This window comes from Podarcis vaucheri (assembly GCF_965113315.1).
Source record: "Podarcis vaucheri genome assembly, chromosome: 1".
Taxonomy (NCBI): Eukaryota; Metazoa; Chordata; class Lepidosauria; order Squamata; family Lacertidae; genus Podarcis; species Podarcis vaucheri.
Window position 1 is genome coordinate 69,732,025 of NC_138759.1, and position 24,794 is coordinate 69,756,818.

The 24,794-nt window shown below is 41.0% G+C and overlaps 1 protein-coding gene across 4 annotated transcripts in view; it reads right to left on the reverse strand.

The window, feature by feature from the left end:
• The window catches only part of MICAL2 (microtubule associated monooxygenase, calponin and LIM domain containing 2), a 152,360-nt gene that overhangs the window by 62,929 nt on the left and 64,637 nt on the right, over positions 1-24,794 (reverse strand). For 2 of the 4 annotated variants that reach the window (XM_082192794.1, XM_082192796.1), the window contains exons 12-22: positions 24,545-24,692; positions 20,597-20,796; positions 19,495-19,601; positions 13,671-13,727; positions 12,390-12,539; positions 9,655-9,765; positions 7,497-7,706; positions 5,546-5,647; positions 5,043-5,174; positions 840-947; positions 212-298 (exon numbers count right to left, since the gene is read on the reverse strand). In XM_082192794.1, coding sequence (XP_082048920.1) covers positions 212-298; positions 840-947; positions 5,043-5,174; positions 5,546-5,647; positions 7,497-7,706; positions 9,655-9,765; positions 12,390-12,539; positions 13,671-13,727; positions 19,495-19,601; positions 20,597-20,796; positions 24,545-24,692 — 1,412 coding nt within the window. Of the gene's footprint in view, positions 1-211; positions 299-839; positions 948-5,042; positions 5,175-5,545; positions 5,648-7,496; positions 7,707-9,654; positions 9,766-12,389; positions 12,540-13,670; positions 13,728-19,494; positions 19,602-20,596; positions 20,797-24,544; positions 24,693-24,794 lie in introns of those variants that run through there. The other 2 variants (XR_014212334.1, XM_082192795.1) reach the window with 2 other exon arrangements.

The window sequence follows — 24,794 nt, forward strand, 5'->3', positions numbered from 1 at the left end:
CCCTTTCTCTCCTCCCCTTGCACCCCCCGTGCCTCCTAAATCTGCTACAGAAGGTTGGGAACCATCCAGAACCGATGTGGGTGCAAGGATGTGGGGAGAAGAGGAAGGCGGAACCCCAGTACAACAGGGGATCTCACCCACCCACCCCCCACAATAGCTTTTCTTGTTATTCTGAGGACACACCACGTGCACCAGTACTTTTCTGTGGTACCTGACAGGTTTGAGCAGTAGAAGGCAAAGCTTGAGAGGTAGGAGAAGAAGGGAAAGCAGCAGCTGCACCTCCATCGAAAGATTCACTCTGAATGCAACAAAACACTCTAATAAGTCTGATTCAACAATTTAAGAAGAAAAAAAATGCATAAGCTTCAACAGCAGCATTTATGAATACTAGCTAGCATCTAGTGAGTGAGTCCCTGGATGTGTGCACATGGACTTATAACACAACCAGTGGGACTGGTTCTTTTTTGTTCCGAGCAGCAGTCTCCCTCCCCAGACATGGAAAACTGATGTTTAAACACCCCCCCATGCCCAGGCACCTTCGGGCCCCAGACTTTGCTTGAAAAGCCACTCCAGATTAATCATGGCCCCTTATAAACTGCATAGCTATTATTACACTTCACCAAAGCCTATGCTGTGCGTTAGCTACAAGCAATAAATGCATGAACGGGTGTATCTTCACCGTAACACATCCTCAGTGTGACAAAGTGTGGGTGTACACACACACACACCCCTGAAAAGGTATAAGGACATGCCCAGAAATGTGGCTCTTAAAATGCACTGCAGGTAAAGTAAGAAATAAACTTGGCACAAATTCAAGTATTTGTGGGTTTAAACCTTACCGGTTGCAAAGCGTTGGACAATGGACTGGGCCTGTGATCATTCATGTACAGATTGACAAGAACTTCCGCCACGGCCCCTATTCCACGTGACACTTTCCCTACAGTCATCTACCATCCAGCAACGAAGCGGAGGAAAAAGGGGGAGAGAAAAGATGGGAGGCACAGAATGAACATGAGAATACAGTTTAAGGGGGGGAAAGAAACAAGACGACAGACAAGACACATAACAAAGCAGTGATAAGCGAGCTTGAAGTTTTGAAAGGCACACAGGCAGCTAGAAGAGCTGTGAGCAATTTCATGCACTATAAAGCACAATTCTCCCCACTTCTGCCACACCGCCTATGCTTTTCGTTTAGCAATGCAAAAATTCTGTTCTAAAGTTGTTAGCATACGATAATGTCTTCAATTAGTTCTCCACAAATACTTATGGAAATCGATCAAAGCTTGTAGAAACAGATCCAGGCTTGTATGAATGAGCAGGCATGGAGCAGGGAACAGCAAAATCTTGTTTGATTACTTTCTCATCCACAGATGATCGTTTTCCTTTGCAATAATTACAGCGCAAAACATACTATGTTGTTGACAGAAATAAATACTAACAAAAGAAGGTTTTTTTGAGAACAGACAATAGTATGCTAATTACTGCTGTGTTTGGATTTTTATTGTATCATCTGAACTCTTGTTAATTTCTCTTGTGAATAAGATATAAGTAAAGTTTCTAATTGCACCTGACTTCTGAATGCCACATGCCCATGTACAAAATGGGATTTTCTCAGATTTCGGCAGCACCAAACCAATGTTGTAATTATGCTGGAGGTATCTGTAGACTACCTCAGACTTGCCTTATTCTTTCTATAAACAAAATGAAGCAAACATTTCTTTCTTTCACAGTGACATCCTTGTAGAACCAGGGCCATGATATGAAAATCATGGCCAGGACCTTGTTAGCTTGTTCAACAATCTGACCTCAAACTCCATAGATATAAAATTTTATTTAGGTATAAGGCCAAGTACACATGAATTCCTCACTGTTGTGTGGACCACATGAATGGACTTCACAGATCACTAGTGATTTGCAGAACACAGCTTATGAATCTGATCCATAGCACAAACATTTGCATGGATATTACTTTTGTGTAAGCTGCTGCAAGAGCCCATATTTGGACTGACTAAACCAGGATAGATGTGTATGAAGTAATATTACATAATTATGTATTTCACACAAATGCATGCATGTGCACGCATACAGACATTTCTTGCCACAGATAGCAAGACCAGCGCTGCCATTGGTGCATGTAAATACCAGCCAATTTGCTTGATATTGTTTTGACACAATTATGTTCTGCATGCCTTATTTTACCTTCTGCACATTAAACTAAGTCATAAAAACAATAATGTCCATCTCCGATTGAAGTTAGTATTCTCAAAAATGCCTTATACATTTTTAAATTTGCTAGATGTTTCCATACTTTAAAAAAGAAGCTTGAATGAAATCTGCAAGGAAAGTCATATAAGGCAAGATCTTTCTGAATATGCTTAAGCAAGTATTTAAAAGACATGCACGATTAAACAAGGATGGGCAACACAAGTCGATTTCTACCCTTTGATGTCAATTAGCTGCCCCACCCATGAAATGTCATCAATCATGATGGCAGCTGGTAGAGCAACATGACCTCATTTGCTGCCTGTGAAAACTAAAACTTGGTTTTTAGTCTGTGTAGCAGCAGTCTTTACAAAGGCTAGATAAACCTGAGCGGATAAGCCAAGAGAAATAAATGGCAAGAAACAAATCGGCAAACTGGCTTTCCACAAAAATAATATGCTGACTTTCCTAGTTAACAAATACTCTGTATGTATGCATTATTATTATTTTTTAAAAGGAACATGGTGCTCCCTGTGGTAGAGGCTGCCAGAGGGAAGAGGAGGCAGGGAAGCCAACTTTTAGGAGTCTCATTCCGCATGCTTCTCTTTTCTCTGGATTCAACCCAATACAAATTAGGTACAAGATACTGTGTTTCTGGTCTGTTTAAAACAGGCAAAGTTCCCGTGAGATTATGTCAAGTGTGAAGATTGGACTGGGCAAGATAAGATGGGGGGAAAGGCAATGGGAAAAATGAAGCCAAGGAAGCTGGTTGTTACGTTTCCAGGAAACGAGCAAAACAAAAGTAGTAAGCAAACACGAATAAAGGAAAGGCAATTGGTTATCATGGAAGGTTTTTCATCCGGCTCTCCAAAATTCTCACATCAGGTACTACCCAAAGGGAAACTTGACTGGCCAAAACAGCATGGAAATACTTTGCTTATTCATAAAACTGCTAAGAATTAATCTTGTGTAATAAGGTAAAAAGTTTAGGGTTAGATTAAATGGGGTTTGGGGGGCATCACTGTGACTCTGCTAAAGAGGGCAAACAGGGTGGACAAGCACTGACTGACATACTCTATTTGTTGAGAGAATAAGCCTTTGCATAAGTAAAAAGATGGCCAAGTAGAGGTGATGTGTTGCCACAGACACAAAATAGCTAGAGCTCCTTCTGGAAGGGCGAATGTCTGGAGGAGATGCCATCAAGGTTGCCTGTGTTTAAGAGATAACAGACTGGAAGTTTCTGAAAGAGGCAGAGGGAGACAGAAACCCGACTTGCTCTCTAGACGAATGCGAAACTATGTGGAGCTGGCTCTGTTGGATGGGCAACTTTGTCAACTTTCCATCTTATGCTCAGCCAATACAAACGTGTTAATAAAACATTATGTCACAGAAACACTAAGTCTCCAGTCACCTTCATTCCAAGGAAACTTAAGCCAAGATATATGATGGGAAAACTGGCACATCTCACTGCTCAGAGATTGAAGTTGGGACACCGAGTAGGATTTATCAGTGGAAGACCTCGTGCTCAGAGGTGGTTTTCTACACAGATCCTTGCCTTTCTAGTAATAGCAACTACAAGCCATTTTTTAAATAGATTAATAAAATCTAAGTCATCTTGGAGCAGAATTTGGTTACTTTCAACTCTTGGTGCATAGCTAATCAAGGTGACAGATGGATTACTTTAAAAGTGACCAATTTATCCTTCTGTTCATTTGTGGATGCTTTGGGTTTTAGGACAACATGAACAGCATTTCAAACCTAAACTGCATGGGTTCTTTCCGCCTGCCTACTTTTGAATGCAAAACAAAAATGCCGCATTTGACAGAAGCAACAGACCAAAAATAAAATAGGGCCCCTTCTCAAGAGTGGCAAGACCATACTAATGATTCAGTCTACAAGCCTAAGGATATTTCAGCTTTACTTCAGATAAAGCCTCAGAAAATTCCTAGTTTAAGTGAAAGATCTCATAAGCCCAAAGTCTTGGTTTAGCATTAATGCATGGTTTTTACAGGACTGTTCCAAAGGAACCAGCAAATACACAAAAGGATTCAGGTACTTTGCCACAATAAACAAATCAAACTAGGATTTAAAGGCAAGGCTCTGGAACATGTTGGAGACAGCACCTCTGAGAATGTGCAAAGTTTAATTCCTTCAAACACCTTGGAATAAGGAGCAGGCATTCCAAACTAGCTTAGTTCCCACAAACATTTGATAAACCAACTGCTACAGCACCTCACACTCTGCAAAGTACAAAGCAGCTCCTTTAATTTCTTACTTGGTTCTTAAGCCATTCTTGCCTGTTTCATGAAGCAGTATTGGAGGTTTGCTTGGAAAATTAAAATAAAACTGTGTGGGAGTCTTGGTGATAGCCTGAGCATGTGGCAGGAGCATGTGGCAGGAGGCAGGCCTTTGGAGGACATGCCATTAGCCACCAATAGCAAATCGTGTTTGAATGTAGGGGCTGGGAACAAATACTACTTGTCAGCCCTACAGTTCAGGACCTAGTTCCACATTTTTAAAGTTTCCATTTTAATTTTTTTAAATTTCTAAAAATTAAAAATCATATTGAACAAGAGAAGCAGCCTTACTTCTGATATTTCAAAAGAAAGAGTGAAACTGGAATTGGGGTAATTCCCTGTCGGCCATGAATTACTGTCACTTATTTATTTTGGCTACCATGCAAATTAACAAGCTCAGACCTTATTCAAGTGAAATGCAGCGTGAACACACAGAGACAGAATCGCAGCCTCTGAGCAAAGCTAGGTCTCTTGAGTCAAAGCCAGCCTTGCGTAGTTTTTAGTGCCAACATGAATCTGACATGGAAACCTGTTAAGGAATACCTTTTTAGAATGAACAGCAGGGGAAGCGGAGTCAGTGGATGATGGAGAAGAAGCAGCTGAATCATGAGATGAAAGGCAAGAGGGAGATGGGAGTTGAGAATGGGAGAGACCTTTAGTAGGAGGAAGTTTATTCTGTACAGAGCAGAAAGAGGAAAGTTATCCCAGATGGTTTTCATATTAACGAGTGCTAAAATTATGGCACTGCCACCACCATGCACTAAAATTACTGAAGAAAAAACTACAGTCTGAGACTACAGTTAGATTTAAACAGAACTAACAATGTTAGAATGTGGACTAATGTCTCATTTGCTCCTCAGTTTTCTATTTCTGTTTGGTGAAATAAAAGATAAGGGTTATTGGCCATGAACGAGCCTTTTTTTCCTTAAATAGGATGAAAACCAGCGTGTTCGTTCTCTCTCTCTCTCTCTCTCTCTCTCTCTCTCACACACACACACACACAATCTATTTTTTCTGCACCTGCAACAGTAAACACAAGTATTCACCTTTGGGATGTCGACATAGCCAAACATTGAGGCAAGATGAGAGGCTTTTTCTTTAATGCTCTTTTTATGAAATTCTCTATTTGCTATGGACTGAGCTCTCTTCTGCAGCCATAAGGGAGAGAAAGGAAACAGAAGAAAGAATTTGGTTACATAGAAAAGGAAGAAATAGCGCTAATCAGAAAAATGGTTAGTTGTGGGGGAGGGTGTGAACGAAAAGGCAGGACAGAAAACAGAATGCTAGCAGTGAGAAGAAAAAAAGGGGACAGACTTCAGTGTTTGAGTGTGTATATAATTAAGATCATCATGATTTTAATAAATTTGTATATCACCCTTCATCTGACAAAAACAGGGAAGTTCACAATATAAAAATACAAAATGAGAACAAAAAATATATAAGAAAACAAAAACAAACAAACAAACAAACCAATAACCCACCTCCCACAAACACATTAAAAATATCATAGAATGTTAATCATCCAAAGGCTTGGTTATACAGAAACATTTTTGTCTGGTGACTAAAGATATGGAATGAGGGTGCCAGGTGAGTCTCCCTGGGGAGAGCATTTCACGAACGGGAAGCCACCTCAGAAAAGGCCCGTTCTCATGTTGCCAGCTTCCAGACTTTTTGTGGAGAAGGCAGATGAAGAAGGGCCTCAGCTGATGATTGCAAGGTCTGAGTCAGTTCATATGGGAAGAGGTGGTCCTTAAGGCATTGTTGTCCTGAGACATTTAAAGCTTTCTAGGACAAAACCTGAATTGGGCCTGGAAGCTAACTGGCAGCCAGTGCAGTTGGGTCAGAGTTGGTAGAATATTCTCAAACCGTCTTGCCCCAGTGAGCAACCAGGTCATTGAATTCTGCACCAGCTGACGTTTCTGAACCATCTTCAGAAGCAGTGTTTCCCAGCTTGTTTCCTTGTCCTAAGCTCTGGGATATACCAGGGAGACAAGCGGGTTTCACGAAGTCGGAGAGGGCACTCAGGGGCAATCGTGTCAACAGCCCAAGCAATTTAGATGTTCCAGAAGTCAGCCAGGGCTTTGAGAGGAATGCCAGTCATATCAGCCACAAAATCCATCAGCCTCCCAGGGTGGACCATCCTAATAGGTCCCCACACCTCTATAGGCAAAGGTGCAGAAAGCCTAAATCTCAACAGGAAGTCATCTGACCTTGAGAAGGGACTGATGTCAATATCCCCCACTTTCAGATCACCTTCTTCCTACTCAGTTGAAAAAACAAGGTACAGAGTGTAGCCTGCCGCATGCATTGGGCTGGGGACATGTTGCACATTCCGTCAGGTTGAGAACCAGGTCAGCTACCAGCTTTGCCCTCCCTCCAACCCAGTCGCTTGGGCAGGCTGCCCACACGTCTGTAATCTGTAAAGTGGTGCAATCACGCTTATTCATTTATATGTCCATTTTTCCCACCCAGCCCCTTTATTTTAAGACAGGGGGAACTTTTTTTTGTTTTTTAGTTGCAAAACTGTTCTGGGGATTGGTGATATTATGTGTCTACTCCCACTTTTTGTTGTAAGATGCCTTTGCCATCTGACAAAAATGTGGAATTTAAAAATAATTCAATACATAAAATGAGCAAATAAATATACCTGCAGCACTTACAAAATTGCCAGTGACTTTCATCAACAGTTTTGGCTGGACACTTGCAAAACTCCCCTTACCCCAGAGCTCAACTCTAGAATGAGAAGGGCATGTTTGTACTGAACACTGTAAGGAGGCTTTCAACAAGGCCTCAGTACCCGGCAAATATTACCCAGCAAATAAATGTGGTGAGTATGCTTGAAAGATTTATATGGTAGGAACCAAAACAATATTGCCCACATTTTCACTGCTCAGAATTGTCCTGGAGATGATCAGCGGTTCTGCTAAAAGAGCAGGAAGGAAACAGGGAAGGGAGAGAAAGTGGGAAAGGGGAAAGAGAGGAAGAAAGTGCCATCACCTGTTTATATTTTTCCTCCACATGCTGAAGGCGTTGAAGCACACCAGACAGGGCAAATGCAGCAGGACAGGAAGACGCAAGGGATTCAGAAAGCCTGGACTCCAGCTCTGCCCGTTCTATGTGTCTCAAATGCCTGGCCATTGGATGAGGACCAGGCAAGGATTGTACAGGCTCTCTGGCCATGTGTTCAGACCTAGCTACTGCCTGAAACTGGGAAATACTTGAAATGAAAAAAGGGATCTTTCTTCCATCAAAGCACATTCTGCAATTAAAACTGCCTAAGTAATGCATGTGCCAAAGTCAGAGTGCAGCAATACAAACAGGCATCTCATGCATAGGAATATTCCTTTTATGAAGCAGTGGTGCATAAAACTCAAGCAGTTATCAGTGGACTGTAGCTTATAAAGTGGACAGAGTAGACTCAAGTCTTAACAGCTTGGAAGTTCAGTGGCCCTTTGAGTTCCACACATTATTATTATTTTTATTACAGATTATAAACCAGGAGTCCCTAAGTCCCTGATTAAAACCTCATTTCAGCCATTAACTTAACGGGTGGCCCTGAGCAGGCCCCCCTCTCTCAGCCACATCAGGGAAATAATACTGGCACTCACATAGAGTTGTTGCAAGGATCATTGAAAAAATGTTTATGGAAATGCTTTAAGCATCCCCAGTACTCAATAAATACCAAATATTATTGGAAGCCTCAGTGAAGTCTCATAAGAATCTGAATATTATATTTTGATTTTTATCCTGTTAGGAGGCTGTGTCAGAAAACTGCATTGAGTTCACTAGGTGAACAAGGCAGGATAACTCAATATATTATTTCAGAAAAGACAAACCACTGTATAATCAACTAATTTATACTGCAACCAACAGGCAACAAACTACCAATTATTTAAATGCAGAAGTCCATCTCCAGCTGGAGAATTACAAGAAAAAGTACTCTTATATGCCACAGGGTATTCTGTATTTGGGGAGGGGAATGTGACAGGGAACTAGGGGTTGTCTTCCAGTTATAAGACTTGCAAAAATTTCCAGTACAGAGAATAAAATGATAGTTGCCAACAGGTCTTCCTATACTAGTATTGCCATAGAGTCTCCTCTGTTCAGTGAATATGCCAGGGAAGAGATAAGAACATAAAACTTTCAGCAACAGTAGCTCACAGCACAGCTACCCATGCTTAAGTTTATAAGCCTGCCTCTAGAGAGTGTACATGTGCATAGGTGGGGGAGTGGAATGAATCTAAAATTCACAACTGATTATAATCAGCTCAAAATGCCCATGTTGGCCTAGCTGAACTTGTCCTTCTTCCTCAGAAGTGGAGAATTTGGAAACCAAGCTCTCATTCTCTAGCAAGCCATATTGGTTTGTGGCATATGCCAAGCCCAGTATGCAATTCAAAAGCAGAAGGCTCAGAGGCAGGTCAAAATGCATGGGAAACTCTTCAGACAGCTGTAACAGCAAGACTCTCTTTCAGGGGATTTGGGAAACTAGGCTAACTGTGTTTATTTCTAAACATTTCCCAAAGGTGTGCTCTAGATCTTTTATTGGCTTCTGAGTCAACGAGCCATACCAAAGACATCCCTTGGAACAAAACCTTTAATTGCCTAAGTATTATAACATACAGCATGCTTCGAAATATGCCACACTAAACTTTGCTTTGCCCAAGCTTTAGAAACCAACACATGCTATAATTTACAATTAATATTACCCATGGGTTGGGCTCTGCCTTGTTAGGAGCTATGGGGTTTTGCTATTGTATTATTTGTTATAGTATTGCTACAACCGGAGCATATCATCTCCTGCCTTTGTCCAATGGTAAAACTGCCACACATCTTCTACTTTAACAAGGCAAGGTAAACTATGATCCAGTGTGAAGTGCAGTGCAGCACAGCAACAGTGGAAACCATATCAACCAATCCACCAACATGCTATGGTGGTTGTGTGAACCAGGCCTTTCATTAAAGTCTAAAGATGGCAGCAAAGCCCCATGCAATCTCACCTCCTTTCATTCTTCACATTCTCCTATCAAATAGCAAACTTAAAAAGGCAGCTAAGCATCTCTATGCTCCTGATGTTTCTCACTGATGTTACCCACCATGCTTTGCAGCCTTAATGTTAGAAAGAACTGACAGTCACTCCCTAGTGAATTCCTACCTGACTTTTTGGTGGAGGTGGCAGGTTACAGGTTGGCTCCTTGGGTTTAGCAAAGCGAGGATTTACAGGAGGGTCAGAAGAAAGGTGCAAAGCTGGCTTATCTACTAGATCCTTAAATGTAAAAAGCAGAACAGTTCAAGGAGATTAAGGAATATTTTAGGAAGACTGGGAACAGGACTGAAAGACAGTATGAGGCAGAAGAAATAAGAAAATACATTTGAAGGCTAATAAAGGTGCTTTGTTAGGGTTTCTGCAAGACACATTTGGAATTTATTACCATACCGCAGTCTGTACTTTTGACACCCACAGATGTAATGGTATGTGAAATGCACCATTTAATGCAACTATTTAAAGAGCAAGCTACAGGCAAAGTAGATGTTGCACACATGAGTGCAAATAGGACATGATCTCATGATTTTCAAGTCATCTTTGTGCCACAAATTACTTATGTTATATGTGGTGTGTGGTGGTTACTAAACATGTCCTTTGGCTTGTATGCTCTGTGGACTTACTAGGAAGGCAGACCTGAAGTACAAACATTACCTGAACAATAACTAACTAACTAAATAAATAAATAATAACCCCACAAGGTTCGTGTATGTGGCCCACATCGATTTTGTATAGCTATCACACCGAAATCTAGCAAGGGTCTAAATAGATTCAGGATCTGATCTGCTGAATGATCAGCTTGAGTTGGAGCCAATTCAAAAGCTCGGATCTGAGCCCTGGGAGACCAATACAAGAGGGTTCTTTAAAGTTTGCTAACTGTCTACCATGTGAATTTACTTGGTTGTGCCATTTTTTTTCATGTCAATGGCCAAGAAGTGCAATTGTGATACTATAACGCACCATGTGATCAAGATGATCTAAGTGTTAAGCAGCTTACGAATGTGTTACAGCTCCAGAATGCTTTATCCATAAGCACCATCCTCATTCTATGTGGAGGAATAGCCAGCACCATTCCCATTGCTAGAAGCATAACATTTTCCCTAAGCATAACATCCACAAGTCCTATGTACAGTGAACAACTCCAGCTCAGAATAAGGGAGGCAGCTTTTAAGTTAGCATAACTATTTACCATACTTTTCTGTGTATAAGACTAGGGGTTTTTTTTTACTAAAAAATAATGTTAAAGGGGGTAATCTTATTCATGGGGGCAATCAACCCCCATTTTCTTAATTTTGAGCCCCCCAAAATAGGGGGCGTTTTATACACGGGGGCTTGTTATACAGTGGTACCCCGAGTTACAAACGCCTCAGGTTACAAATGCTTCAGGTTACAAACTCCGCTAATCTGGAAGAGTTACCTCAAGCTGAGAACTTTGCCCCAGGATGAGAACGGAAATCGTGTGCCGGCGGCGTAGCAGCAAGAGGCCCCATTAGCAAAAGCATGCCTCTAGTTAAGAACAGTTTCAGGTTAAGAACGAACCTCCAGAACGAATTAAGTTCATAACTAGAGGTACCACTGTACATGGAAAAATACGGTATGTCCCAGCAAATAGCCTGACACACGTACATAGGTTTCTGTCAAATTTTAAACGTTTTTCAAGCTAGCTCATTTTGGTGCAGTGTAAAATTTCAGAGTGCTCACTAGGGCTACTAATTTTGTTTAACCATCAGCACTCTTTGAAAGTCTTGAGTCCCAAAGCAGTTTGCTAACCAGTGCATGGGTTGTTCAGTGAAATATATATCAAAGCCATCTAGGTCTGTGGAATACCCAGTTATCTGGATTGTGGCCTTCACATCACTGTAGAGGTATACATACCTTTGAAAGCAATACATAAAAAACCTTTAAAAGCCATTTCCACATGTAATTCAGAGGGTCTACTCAATGTTAGTTGGATACTACCTGCAATTGAACTTTTATTGACTTATAATGAACACAAGTTGTTAACTATTCAAGGCAGCATGACAGCAACAATCTGTTACAATATCCCAGTATTATTACATAATTTTACCCTAACATGCAGTTATCAGACAGTGACTTGGACATTACCAATAATATCAGATTTTCTAGTGTCTAAAGTGACTCCATATGCATTTCACCCTAACAGAGCTACTCATTTTGGCCCTTTGGTCATTCCACCCAAATACAGTGGTCCCTCGGGTTAAGAACTTAATTTGTTCTGGAGGTCCGTTCTTAACCTGAAACTGTTCTTAACTTGGGGTACCACCTTAGCTAATGGGGCCTCCCGCTGTCACCGCGCCGCCGCTGCACGATTTCTGTTCTCATCCTGAAGCAAAGTTCTTAATCCGAGTTACTATTTCTGCGTTAGCAGAGTCTGTAACCTGAAGCGTCTGTAACCCGAGGTACCACTGTACGGGAAATGCAAAATTGATGTTTTTTCCCCCTCCCACATCTTGCAATTACCATAACTACCTGTATGCAGCCTTCCCTGTCTGCGCTGCCTATGATCATTCTAGCCATTTCCTATGCATGCGGACACTCTGAAGCTTAAATGGAACTCCACTGCCCAGAAGAACTGTTCTTGTACAAACCCAGGAAAAGTTTCCTCAAAACTACTGACTAGAAATGGGTGTGAATTATCTCCTTATACTCAAACAACTGTGTGGATATGACATGTGTGAAGTATCCAAAGAGCTCCAACTACCAGTTTTCATTTTAAGTATTTTAGGCTTTGGGCTCTAGGCATATTGCTCATAACAGCTGTTTACTCATGAGAAAGAACTCACCACCATTTTCAAAGAAGAATTTTACAATTATTATTTACTTACCTGCCTCCGTAGAGAAGGACCGGGAGCATTTTCTTCAAATTTGGCTAAGAGCTGAGTTGCCATAGACTTCACTTTGTTTTGATTCATTCCTTCTTTCAAGTCCCCCAGCTGGTTACCAGAATTCGTACCTCGATTCAAAGAACTTGAAGACTGCAAAGGAACAATTGAAGGAAAATGTATATACTCCACTTCAGAGAGAAGGTTAGGGACAGTCTAATATGGCATCTTGACCAGTACACAGGCCACAGAAGTGTCACTGAATGCATGAAAAGTAAAACCAACTTTAAAATTTAAATAATCTTCAACATTATATTTGAAATGCGGTGACCCAATAGATTTTAAATTCAGATAAAATGAATGTGGGCCTATGACTGTGTTCAAATCCTTACTCAGCCATGACCCTCACTGGGTGACCTAGGGCCAGTCGCTGCCTCTCAGCTTAACCTAGCTCACAGTGTTGCTGTAGGGATTAAATGAGGAGAGGGAGAACCATGTATGCCAACTTGAGCTCTTTGGATAAAAAGGTGGGATAGAAATGCCATTAATCAATCACTCAATCAATCAATCAATCAATGGCATGCATTGAGACACACATGCAAGTAATGGAAGAAAACAGAAAGCCTATGAAAAATGGAAGGTTGCTTTACTTTCCCCATGTTCAGCCTATAAAGTCTGTGGAAACATACTTTCTCTCTCTCTCTCTCTCTCTCTCTATATATATATATATATTCGTTCATAAGTCAGGCTTCAAAAGAAGGTAGACTGGGGATAATAAGGTGCTAGGCATGGCATCTGGTCCCGTCTCCCACTTTAAAATGTGGGGCCTAGCACGGTTGGTTGGTTTTTACTTTTGATGAAGAAGGTAACTTCACACCCACCCACCCACACATACACCCTTGTCTCTGTATGGATCAGAACTTTTCTGCCATGTTTATAATCTATAATGTAGATTCTATTTTTAGAGAATAGTGGAGAGAAATTAAAGCAATGACTGTCAGACATTGCGTCTGTGGGTCGACATCTTCAACAGAAGCCAGGCTGCGAATCTAGCTGCAGCTTCTTCTACCAAAATCGTTTAAACAAACAGAAGTCAAATTAATATGGATGCCCGCAAATATGAAAGGAAATATGAAAGGAAGACCATTTTGTTTTTGTTTTTTTACAATTGTTATACATTAAAGACTTAAGGATAATAGATAAAGACACTTGATTTGCCTAAAACTGTTGATCAGTTAAAACCATATACCAACAGCAAATTTAACCATGACAATTAGTACTAACCTCTTCAAAATTAATGAGACTTTTACGTCGCCTTTTACTGGTTTCATTTTCTTCTGCCTAAAAACAATTGGAGGAAGCAAAACATATTCACAATGGCATACACACTCAGAATCTATCAACTTAATAGAGAACGGCAGCTAAAATGAAGACATCCCACAAAACTAAATTCACTGGTCAGTGACAAAATGAATGGGTTGATCAGACCGAGGAATTGAGGTTAGGCACTAGCTTTAATTTAATTACTAAATAAGCTTGTAAATGTTTCCACTGACATATGTCTACAGAACTCATTCCAGGCCACTTTCAGTCATCATAAAAATTAGCTGAGGCTTGTTCTGCTATTTCCATAAGCATCTCCCTATCCTCAGCAAAATGTTATCTAGGAGAAACCAAGCTAGACTTGATGAGGCAGCGATGCTTATTACACGTTGCTTATTCCTGTCTCCCCATTCACATAAAAAGTGGGGTGGATGGGGTCAGATCCAAATCCTCCCCGTCCCTTGCCTAACTATTCTGTCAGCACAGGCACTTTCCCCCCAGCCAGCCTAAATACCTAAAGTAAACTGAACTGATAACAGTTGCCTGAAGCCATGGGAAGGCCAGATATTGCAAATGCTTTCATCCATGTGCCCCTTTTAGTATACACGAATGGTGAGACATTAAAACAAACATGGATGCCCAGTCACATTTAATTTTGCCCAAACATATTTGCTCCTTGTGAAACAGGCCTCATTAATAGCTTTAGGCTATCAACTTCCAGAATGGCTACCTAGGGCCAGCACAGCAGCCATAAAAAAATTTATCAGTGAAAATTAGATCATCATTTTCAGGTATCATGAAAGTCAAATTTGAGCAACAGCACATTCCATCGGGGACAGCTGGAATCTGAGATTTCTCAAGTAGCATTAGGCATGTGTGCAACAAATTCATTGAACTGGTCCTTCAATTCCTCCTTGTAACTTTAACATAGGCTGATCCTATATACTTGGTGCCTCATTATGAATTAATGCCAAGATAACTCTTATTCATAAACTAATTTTAAACCATTTGCATTCTAGTCTTCAGCAGATTTTAGCTTTGCAAACACCTGGAAAGGATGGTTTTGTTGGGCAAACAAGGTCACCAACTGAACTGCCTAAGTCAATATTTCAGTATGGATTCCCAAAAACCAAGGCCAGCACTAGCCACTATACCAGTCTGATGAACTAAGAACTTGGCATTCAGTTTGCTGACAATGGCTAGATATGCCTTCAGGAGGCTTATGGTATCACAGCAATCCTGGAAGTGTTTCTGTACCACTGAAATAAATGGGGGCATGTGCTGTATTCAGGGTTGCAGCTCAAATGTGCAAAGTGGTTTGCAGTCATTATGTGATCAGCTCCATAAGGCCCTGAAATCACATAACTCCCATAACAATTCCCATTTTACAAATGGAGGAAATAAAAGCTGGGAGAAATACTTTGTCCGAGGCTCGTCAGTGGATTAAAGGCTACGCCAGAGGCCTCAGACACATTAGTTCAGACCAAAGCCAAGAGTTCTTTCAAACGAGTCAGAATTACATAACAAATGCTTTCATAATAACCAACGCTTATAGAAGTCTAGACTCCTCAGCTTTCTAATGCTACAAAGCATCTGAGTGTGTTGCTTTAGGCAGGACTTCGGAGGCAAAATGTACTGTGGCAGTGAAGCACACATAACTTTTAAGCTCATCATTCAGTTGTGGTAACTGAGCTCAGAGGATTAGAACTCTAGTGCTGCCTGATTCAGGCCCTGCATGGATCTACAGATTTAATCGCAGACATGAGAAATTATCTGCTATACGAACTGGTGAGCAAAACGTTACAGCACCCAACAAACATGTTATAGGCTCTGGCTTGACTGGTATTGTGTTTCGATTTTCTTTTCTTAAAACACACCAAACATTTTTGCTGGAAAAAAATATGCAACGTGTCTGTGTTCCTGCAAATGTCAAGACCAACCACAGGCTGCAGCCTTGTAATCTGCACTGCTGGCATTGAGCAGGGGTGGAGGGAGAGAGCAAGATCAAAGAAACAAGGGCTTCCTTTTTACATTTCCACTGCTTATAATAAATCATGGTGTAAGGAATCAAGAATGATCTCAACCCTAACTTTTGGGCTGATCCCAAAGAAAGAGAAACGGATGACAGTATGTTAAGTACTACGTCTTCCAAGTACCGGCTCTCACTAACAAAGCATCGTGTTCGGTGTAAGCATTAGTCAGCCTAACAAGACTAAACACTGCGGTGGCACAATTTGTTCTGCTGGAGTTCGTATGTTCCCTCTCACGGGACAATAGAACATTTCTTATCTGGAGTCTTGAACAGGAGTCTTTGGTGAATGGATTTCTGTCTCTCCTTACTGCTGAATATGACTGACATAGGAATTAGAAAATTCAGATCTTTATGCAGTACAGAAAAGATCTGCTGCTAACAAATGAATAAAAACAAAGAGATAAGCTGCAGGTGGAACATGTAGAAACATTTCCCCCTACATATAACAAATGCTGTAAAATTGTGCCATTAGTTGAATAACTTCTCCCCACAGATGCCAGTCTACATTTTTAACAAGTGGTGCTTGTGATAGCCATTTCAATAACAATGGTTAATTAAAAATTGGTGATACTGACAAAATTAAACAATTACTAGGTAGTATTCCAGATGATATGCTTCGTTTGAACTATTCTACAGTCATGCTTTTTATCAACTTATTGACAGTGGGTGCTATTCAACTAAGTCATCCTCTTAATAAGGTAAAGGTAAAGGAATCCTGGACAGCTAGGTCCAGTCAAAGGCCACTATGGGGTGCAGCGCTCATCTTGCTTCAGGCCAAGGGAGCCAGCATTTGTCTGCAGACAGCTTTCCGGGTCATGTGGCCAACATGACTAAATGCAATGGAACACTGTGACGGAAGCCAGAGCGCAAGGAAACACCCTTTACCTTCCCACCGCAGTGGTACCTATTTATCTACTCACACTGGTATGCTTTCGAACTGCTAGGTTGGCAGAAGCTGGGACAGAACAACGGGAGCTCATCCCGTTGCGGGGATTCAAACGGCCGACCTTCTGATTGGCAGGCTCCAGGTGCTCAGTGGTTTAGGCCACAGCACCAAATCCATGGGTTTAAGTTGCTACTCTGAGTACGACTTAGGCCCCCTTAACACCATACATTCAAAGCACGACAATACCACTTTTAGCAGTCATGGCTCTCCCCCCCCACCAAAGAATTCTAGGAGCTGTAGTTTGTTAAGGTTGTTGAGAGTTGTTAGGAGACCCCAGTACCTGCCCAGGCCTATAATTCCTGGAGTGGTTTAACAATAAATCTCTTCCTAGGTAACTATAAGAATTGTAGCTCTGTGAGGCTGATGGGGGGGGGTCTCCTAACAGCTCTTTTTGCATCCCTAAACTACAGCAACCAGAATTATTTGGTGGAAACCATGGCTGTTTAAAAAGCAGTATCAGGGTGCTTTAAAGGCATTGTGCAAAGGTGGGCATAGTTAGACACCACCCCATGCCATTATTTTTTCTTTCTACTTAATGCCCCTGAGATTGCAGAGATCCAAAAAAGACTTCCTTAAAAATGAAGGTTCTCATTTTCCTAGAACCATATTAGATTTTGTTGGGATCAAAATGATTATTGGTAGATACATGGATTAGGATACAAAGTGCTCTCTAATCCAGCAAAAGCTCTTGTTGTTGGAAGGAAAGGGGAGATCTTCACGAATTCTCCTTCCCCCCTACAAGCTCCATCCATTTCCAATACACAACCCACCAAATAATATTTTCAGGGGGTGCAAGTGGCTGTAGGGGGGAAAGAAACTGACAAAACCCACCTCCAAACTTTCCATTAGTGGGATTGTTTTGTGAGTAAGCATTCTACCCAAAGGATTTCTGGATCCAACAACCCTTAGGTGATAAAGTTAGATTTAAATTGTAAGGCTCTGAGAAGGATTTTGCTTAATTCTAATCTTGTACAGTGGTGCCCCGCAAGACGAAATTAATTCGTTCCGCAAGTTTTGTCGTCTAGCGAATTTTTCGTCTTGCGAATCACGAAATCCCATAGGAATGCATTGAAAATCAATTAATGCATTCCTATGGTCAAAAAAAGTCCAAACAAAGCCAAATTTGGTACAAACAACAGTTTATTAACTGCTCTTTAAAGTCACACATACTGTAAAGAGCAGTTCAAAAATTGAAGGGAAAATAAATTAACTTTATAAACAAAACATGTCTTTGTTTTTAGACAAAGGAAACAAAGTCACGAGACGTTTTCGTCTTGCGAAAAAAGGCCATAGGGAAATTCGTCTTGCGAGGCAAATCGAAAACGGAAAAACCTTTCGTCTAGCGAGTTTTTTGTCTTGCGAGGCATTCGTCTTGCGAGGTACCACTGTACATGAAATTAGTTCTGTTGGGCCCTCTTAATTAATAAATACAATATTATTTACATTTTTATTGTCCAGTTAAGAACAAGAAAACTGGGGGGGGGGTAATGAATATGGGTTAAATATGAATTTTTAATTCAGGTTATTATTAATGTCCAGCACTAATATAAACAGGACAGAAGTGTGCAGTGTTGTAACGACTGAATTGTCCATGAACAAAAAAGTTGTTAAGTGACACCTTGAAAAATACCATATCAAGTTTTTAGCAAAACAATCTGCTGGAAGCTTGCTTTAAGAGGGTGTGGTATTCTTTCTCTCCTGGAAAATTTGATTTTTGTCAGTTAGGCTTCTGTTGAGTAAATGTGCCAGCTCTGTTTGCATGGCTGAGCGAAGAAATGCTGTTTCCTAAAAAGGGCATGAGGTAACTGCTTGGTAGCTAAGTGTTCATATGATTTGAGGATGTTATTTATAGAATGGGCAACATAAGAATGATCTTATACTTAGTTCTGAGTAAATTCTTCCTAGAACAATTTAGCGTGTTTCAAAAGACCCAGCTGAGGTAATTTTAAATGCAGACAAGGATTTTATAAGTTGGCAAAATAATATTTCCTAACCTTTTCCTGCTTCATCCATGACCCTCTTAAAACAACAGACATTTTACCCATTTCTCTTCCAGCATTAAGGTTAAGTCTCAGTTTTGCATTCTGAGATTGCCACGAAAACAGAAAATAATAAAATCCTAACCCCCTAAAAGTGGAAATTAAAGCAAAGGAAAGTGTGCATTTGATTTGACACAATCAAAAATAATACCCTCACACAAAGACGAAAACAAATTTACTGAATCAGAACATTTTGTTGCATGCTGAAGAAACTTCATATTTGGAATATAAACAATGAAGTTTATCTTACTTGGCCCAGTAAATAACCAAGATAATCTCACCTAACTAGATGGACAAATGATCTGGCTCAATATAAGGAAGCTCTCTGTGGCCTCACAGTCCAATGGGGCAATGTGTGGGGTTAAGTACCAACAGAAAACCAAAGAGGAACTCTGCTGCTACAGAAGCTTTTAGCAAAGGCCACTTCGGCAAAGACATAGCCAGTAACGACTGCCCCTAATAAGTAAGATCTCTAAAATTTCAAATAACTCCCCTGCCAATTGACCATAATCCCTCCCCCAATTCACCACCCACAAATGCTGCAGTGAATTTCTAGAGGAAAGTATTCTGCAAACAAGCCTGGGAACTGCTTTGCTGGATCAAACCAAAGGCCAGCTGAGTACTGTACTGTACATAATGTCTCCGAATACAAAATTCTGTTTTGGCTATCATAACTAATATCTCTTTGATAAACACAAGCATCTATTAATTTGGTTTATAATTGCTTTTTTTAAAAGGACAGAGCTACTGAAGTTATAGGATGCTTACTTTAGGTATTCTCTTCCTTGGAAAAGTTAAATTCATGTAGTTATTGAAGTTGGATGATTTTGCTGAACAAAGATCCTTTCTTTCTCCATTTCGCTTATCCGTAGCACCTGTTCAAACATGGATAAATAAATAAATAAATATAAAGTATGCTGTCCAGCAACTGGAACATTCTTATTAGGCTAAGGAAATACTCCTCTTAATAAAGCATGTTTTGAAATTTAACCCTGAAATGCAAAAAGCTCTCTTTTACTCAACTGTGTTTTAAAATAACATTCCTGTCTGAGCCAAATAGCACAATCTTATTCCTATTTATCAAATTTTTAATATCACTATATTAAATGGGTCTTATTCAAGCTAAGTGTGCCTGAGATTGCACTCATTTGCCTATAAGCCAATCTAAGATTTCCCCATTGTATCTTCTTCACTAGCAAGTATCACTGAAATTTGTATTACCTGGCCTGTAAATAGAAGTTTCAGCAGCTTGTAATCTAAGAGATCAAATACTGTTGCCCTAGCTCTTCTCTAGTTCAGTTGTTAATCAATATGGAAGATGTCTTCCAGCCTACCACTCCCATCACCACTTCCCTTCCCTTAACTGGTGGAATGGAGGAAGATCTTTCTAATCCTGGTGGCTGTGAACCATGTGGAAGATTGACTGGAATATGTCTCTCTCTTTTTGGTATGGTACTGACAGATACCACTGTACTGAGAAACCTCATGTCCCAGCACCCCTGGTGCCTGGTACATAAGTCAGATTTGTTTACTTGTTAGGATGGAGTGAACGAGTGCAAAACCAACAACTTTGTGTGAAACATTACAGCGACACTAAGTACAGATGAATGGCAATGACCATGTCATCCAGCTCTAGATAAAATGTTTAAGGCAGCATAAGCCATTCACAATATTAGACATTACACCCCCGTTTCCTTTTAAAGCCTGGGATAACTACAGAACACAGCTATTACAGTTGGACATTCCAGAGCAAGTTATATTGGAGCTGCAAGGCAAACTTTGGCCTCGGCTTCAGGGTCAATCAGGCAAGCTGTACAACAGTGAAAGGCTGGCTTCTCTTAAGACTTAAGAGCAACCTAGATTGACTTACCCACAGCTCTCAGAGGTGTCCCCCTAAATAGCTCATAGAATTTCGAGAGGTACATGACCATACTGAGTTTATCAGGCTCTCCAGAAGCCACCATCTCTTTCCCCGTAGTGACGGGGGGAATTCCAAACTCTCGCTCAGCAATGTCAAACGCCAGCTGGTTGTTTCCAACGGCATCTTCTTCATTCAGGGAGTCAAAGTCACTTGGGGATTCAAAAAGAGGGGCACATCAGTCTGCAGAAGTGTTGATATTTTAGTTCCCCTGCCCTGCCCTTCAATCATATCTTCTATTTCGGAAACATTTTATAAGTAACCATTTCAGAAGTCTGCTGCAATCCTCCATGGAGAAATTTTGTTTAGGAAAATTGGCACCCCCACCAAACAACACATGAAAGTAACCAAGCTCTTCGATTTAGTTAAATCTAAATACTTCCATTCGGTTGAAAAAGTTGCCTCCTTGAGCAAAACTGAACATGTGTGGTCTAGGAATCAGCCAAGTGCTACCCTTGGTGCAAATCACACTTCAGCCTTCAACTCACTGGGTGGGCCTTGAAAGGTTGCCATCTCATCTTCAATCCTCACTTATGCAAAAGAAACAACCTTGAATTGTGGCTTAGTCCCATCCACAATAGGCATTCAAATCAGGATCATACCACTTTAAACAACCATGCCTTCTCCCAAAGACTCCTGGGAACTACAGCTTGTAAAGGGTGCTGAGAGTTGCTAGGAGAAACTGATTATCCTCACAGCGCTGCAATTTTCAGAGCCCCTGGGAAGAGGGATTGCCTGTTAAACCAACTCTGGAAACTGTAGTGCTGTGAGCGGAACAGGGGTCACCTCTCTGCTGACAACGACAACCAATTCACAATTCAAAAAACCTATATGAAACAACATGTGCCAAACTCTAATATGTTGAAACTCCTATCACAGGAATTGAGGTGAGGGATACCTGCAAGTATTTCTGTCCCTGGTACAAACATGGCAAATACTAGCAGGGAAGGTTGATGCTTGCAACATGGCAACAGCATGTCTGGACACAATGCTCTGCCCCTCCCCCAAAAAACATCTGATGAACTTTTTCAGTCATATTTTTTTGGGGGGGGTGGGGGTGGGGGCAGGGAAGGCTATATTCTTCCTTTCAAAAGAATACCAATCCCTGTTCCCACCAGCATAGATCCTGAAAAGGTGCTATCTTGTGATGCCGCATCCTTCCACACAGGTATGGAATCAGAAATGGTCCTGAAGCACACTAGGAGTGCATGTTTGCCACAGTGGTGCAAAGTCTTTAAAAGGCAGCCAGGGTTGGAGCATCCACTACTGTCAAATCAAAGTGTAAATCTTCCGCCCCTAAAGATTTTTAACCATTTCTCCAGCTCACTTCCCAAAACTGCAGCAAATATTTCTCCACTTTTACAGCCAGAGAATTAAGCTCTGAAAACAAGGAAATGCCATTGGCTGAGCTCTATTACACATGGATGAATTCCCCTCACCTTTCAAAGGATTTAGTCATTATACTTATGATTTCCTTTCAGGAAAGGGACACAGCTGGTGATATTCAACATGTAACTTGATAAATCAATAAACCATGCCAGATTGAAGAAGATCCCTAAGAGGTGAACCTGATATTTGAGAGAGGATGCAATGCTATCCAAAAGCAGATGAGTTCCACATCCCTGGTTGCTTAAACCACCAACCAACAGTCCTCCTCTCTTATCTGGATTCACCTTCAGTATACTAAGACCCATCCATCTCACTATGGATAATTCAGAGTCAGACATCCTCATCTAACCTTTAACCACATTAGATGAAAAAGGCAGAGTGAGACTTCAGAAGCATGCCCATGCTACCTAAATCCCAACTTCCAGAAAACCTCTCCTAGCGGTTTAATGTTGATGTTAAATAGTATGGTGGGTAGAACAGAAGTTTGCAGAGCACCATAACAAATGCAATGGATTTATGAAGAAGAAAACTCCATCCCACTTTCAACTCCTCAAACAGAAATGGAAATCCTTGAGCACAGCATCTCCCGCGTTCAACAGGACAGGCCACCCAAAAAGTATACCATGGTCCAATGAGATAGGCAATGAGAAGTCCAGATCAATTAGCAAGAGCTAGACTCCACCCTCTCTCAACAAATGTCATCAACCAAGGCAGTTCCAGTTCGCAAGCCATGCCAAATAATGACTGAAATGGGTCTAGGTAATCTCTGTCATCCAGGAATAATTACATGCTTGAGCACCTTAACCTGAACAGGTTGCAGACAGACAGATCAATTCATGTCAAAGGAGGCTTCCCCCTTCACCACTTCCACTTCGCTACTGCCCCCTTCAAGGCAACTAGCAGCACCATACCTTATCTCCTAAAGAGATGCATTTACCATTTGCTGGCTCCAACCATTCCCTCTCACACTGGTGATAAAAGCCATGGGAAATGGTAAGCCAGACCTTTCTAAGTGCCTTGTCAGCACTATAAGAAAGCAAGAACAGAAAGAGATTCAACAAACTGTCAGAAGGCCCTCAGAATTAAGGAGTATTCCTATCCAGTCCAAGAGCAGAGCAATTTAGAAAGCCCCTGGCTGCTCCTGCCCCAAGCAACAGCAACGATAAAGACAAGAGGGGGAGGGGGACAACAGTGGAGCACAAGCCCTCCTCCAGTTAGTTCTCAGGTGTTTGTGGCTACTTACTGAAGCAGCCATTTTAACTCTAAGGTGTACTTTCATATGAGTAAGACAAAAAAACAACAACACAAAACCACCTCCATCCAATCATGTACAGCAGGCATGGCCAAACTTTTGGGACTACAATTCCCATCATCCCTGACCACTAGTCCTGTTAGCTAGGGATGATGGGAGTTGTAGTCCCAAAACAGCTGGAGGGCCAAGTTTGGCCATGCCTGATGTACAGTGTTTAAATCTGCTAGTAAGGACTATTTCTCTAGTAGTGGCATGACCAGATATTTGTGACACTGTCTGCACCTCAAAACAAATCCATGGAGAGGAACGGCTTTAAGGTGTAGGGCCACCCTGACTTCTTTTCCACTGCCCCCTAATCTGGGCAGAAGGTTACTTAGGCAGATCACATTCTTTGGCTTGGGTAACAATACAAAACAGAGCTTGAGGCTTAACATACACATTCTAAAGCATCCTTTGTTCAGGCTATCCAAAAAAATCCCCATATGGCACTAACTGCGTGGTTTCTGCATCACTCCCAACTTGGGAGCTGATCCAGTCACGGCAGGAATACAAAGACAGCTTCCAGAAAGGGTTTAAAATCCAAGGTTCTACATTTGTAACAATGCTTCCAAGTCCCTGGCAAATTAACCTTGCCAAATCATCAGTAGAAGAATGAACACTCATTCTTGAAGGGCCTGGTGAAGGTGAAGGTGTAGCACACTACTCTGTGCGTAACTGGCAAGGAAACACCCATAGAACCAACTGTCGGATGTCTCCCCAGGATTCAGATCCTTAACATCATAACAAGTCATATCAAGTTGGTCATCCAACACCAATTCAAGAATTGGTAGTGTATATTTCCTGAATGTTTTGTGTTGCAGTAAGCCCTTTTGGCACAGACCTAGTTAAGCTATGGATTCTTTTTTTCCACAAATATCATCTTCCCATGTATATTTGCAAAGCATTATAGCAGTTTCTTGCTTAAAAAAAAAAAGCAATTCTGACTCTGACAAAAGTAAGCAAAAACGATACAGTTAAAATCTCAAGTAGCAGTTCTTGGAAACTGTATACCTTGCATTTTTACTTTTTTTAGTACTGAGCCAAAGACATTCACGAAGGAAAAAATGAGCAAATACATGCTTAGTTGCAAAAAAAAGATGTTAAAAAGGGAAACAAAGTCTCCTCACTGTTTTGATTGGCTTTACCCAAGTCTATACTTTTGTAGGTGGCAGAACCTGCAATTAGCTAGCATTACACATATAAAAGACATAAGAACTTACATGAGGTCAGGTCTGAAGCGATGCATAATTGCACATAAGGCAAGGCCACTCCTCCATGAAGTAGTGAGGTCCATGACACTAACATTCCTGTATCCTTCTGTTTGTTTTTGACACCAGGTTAAAAGCTTGTTTGGCCTTATATCAGATTCTGAAATAGCAGATTTAAAAAAAATAAATGTATAGTCACTTGTCCAAAGCTACAAATCTCCCCTCCCCTCACCATTTATAGGATGTAAAAAGCATAATAACA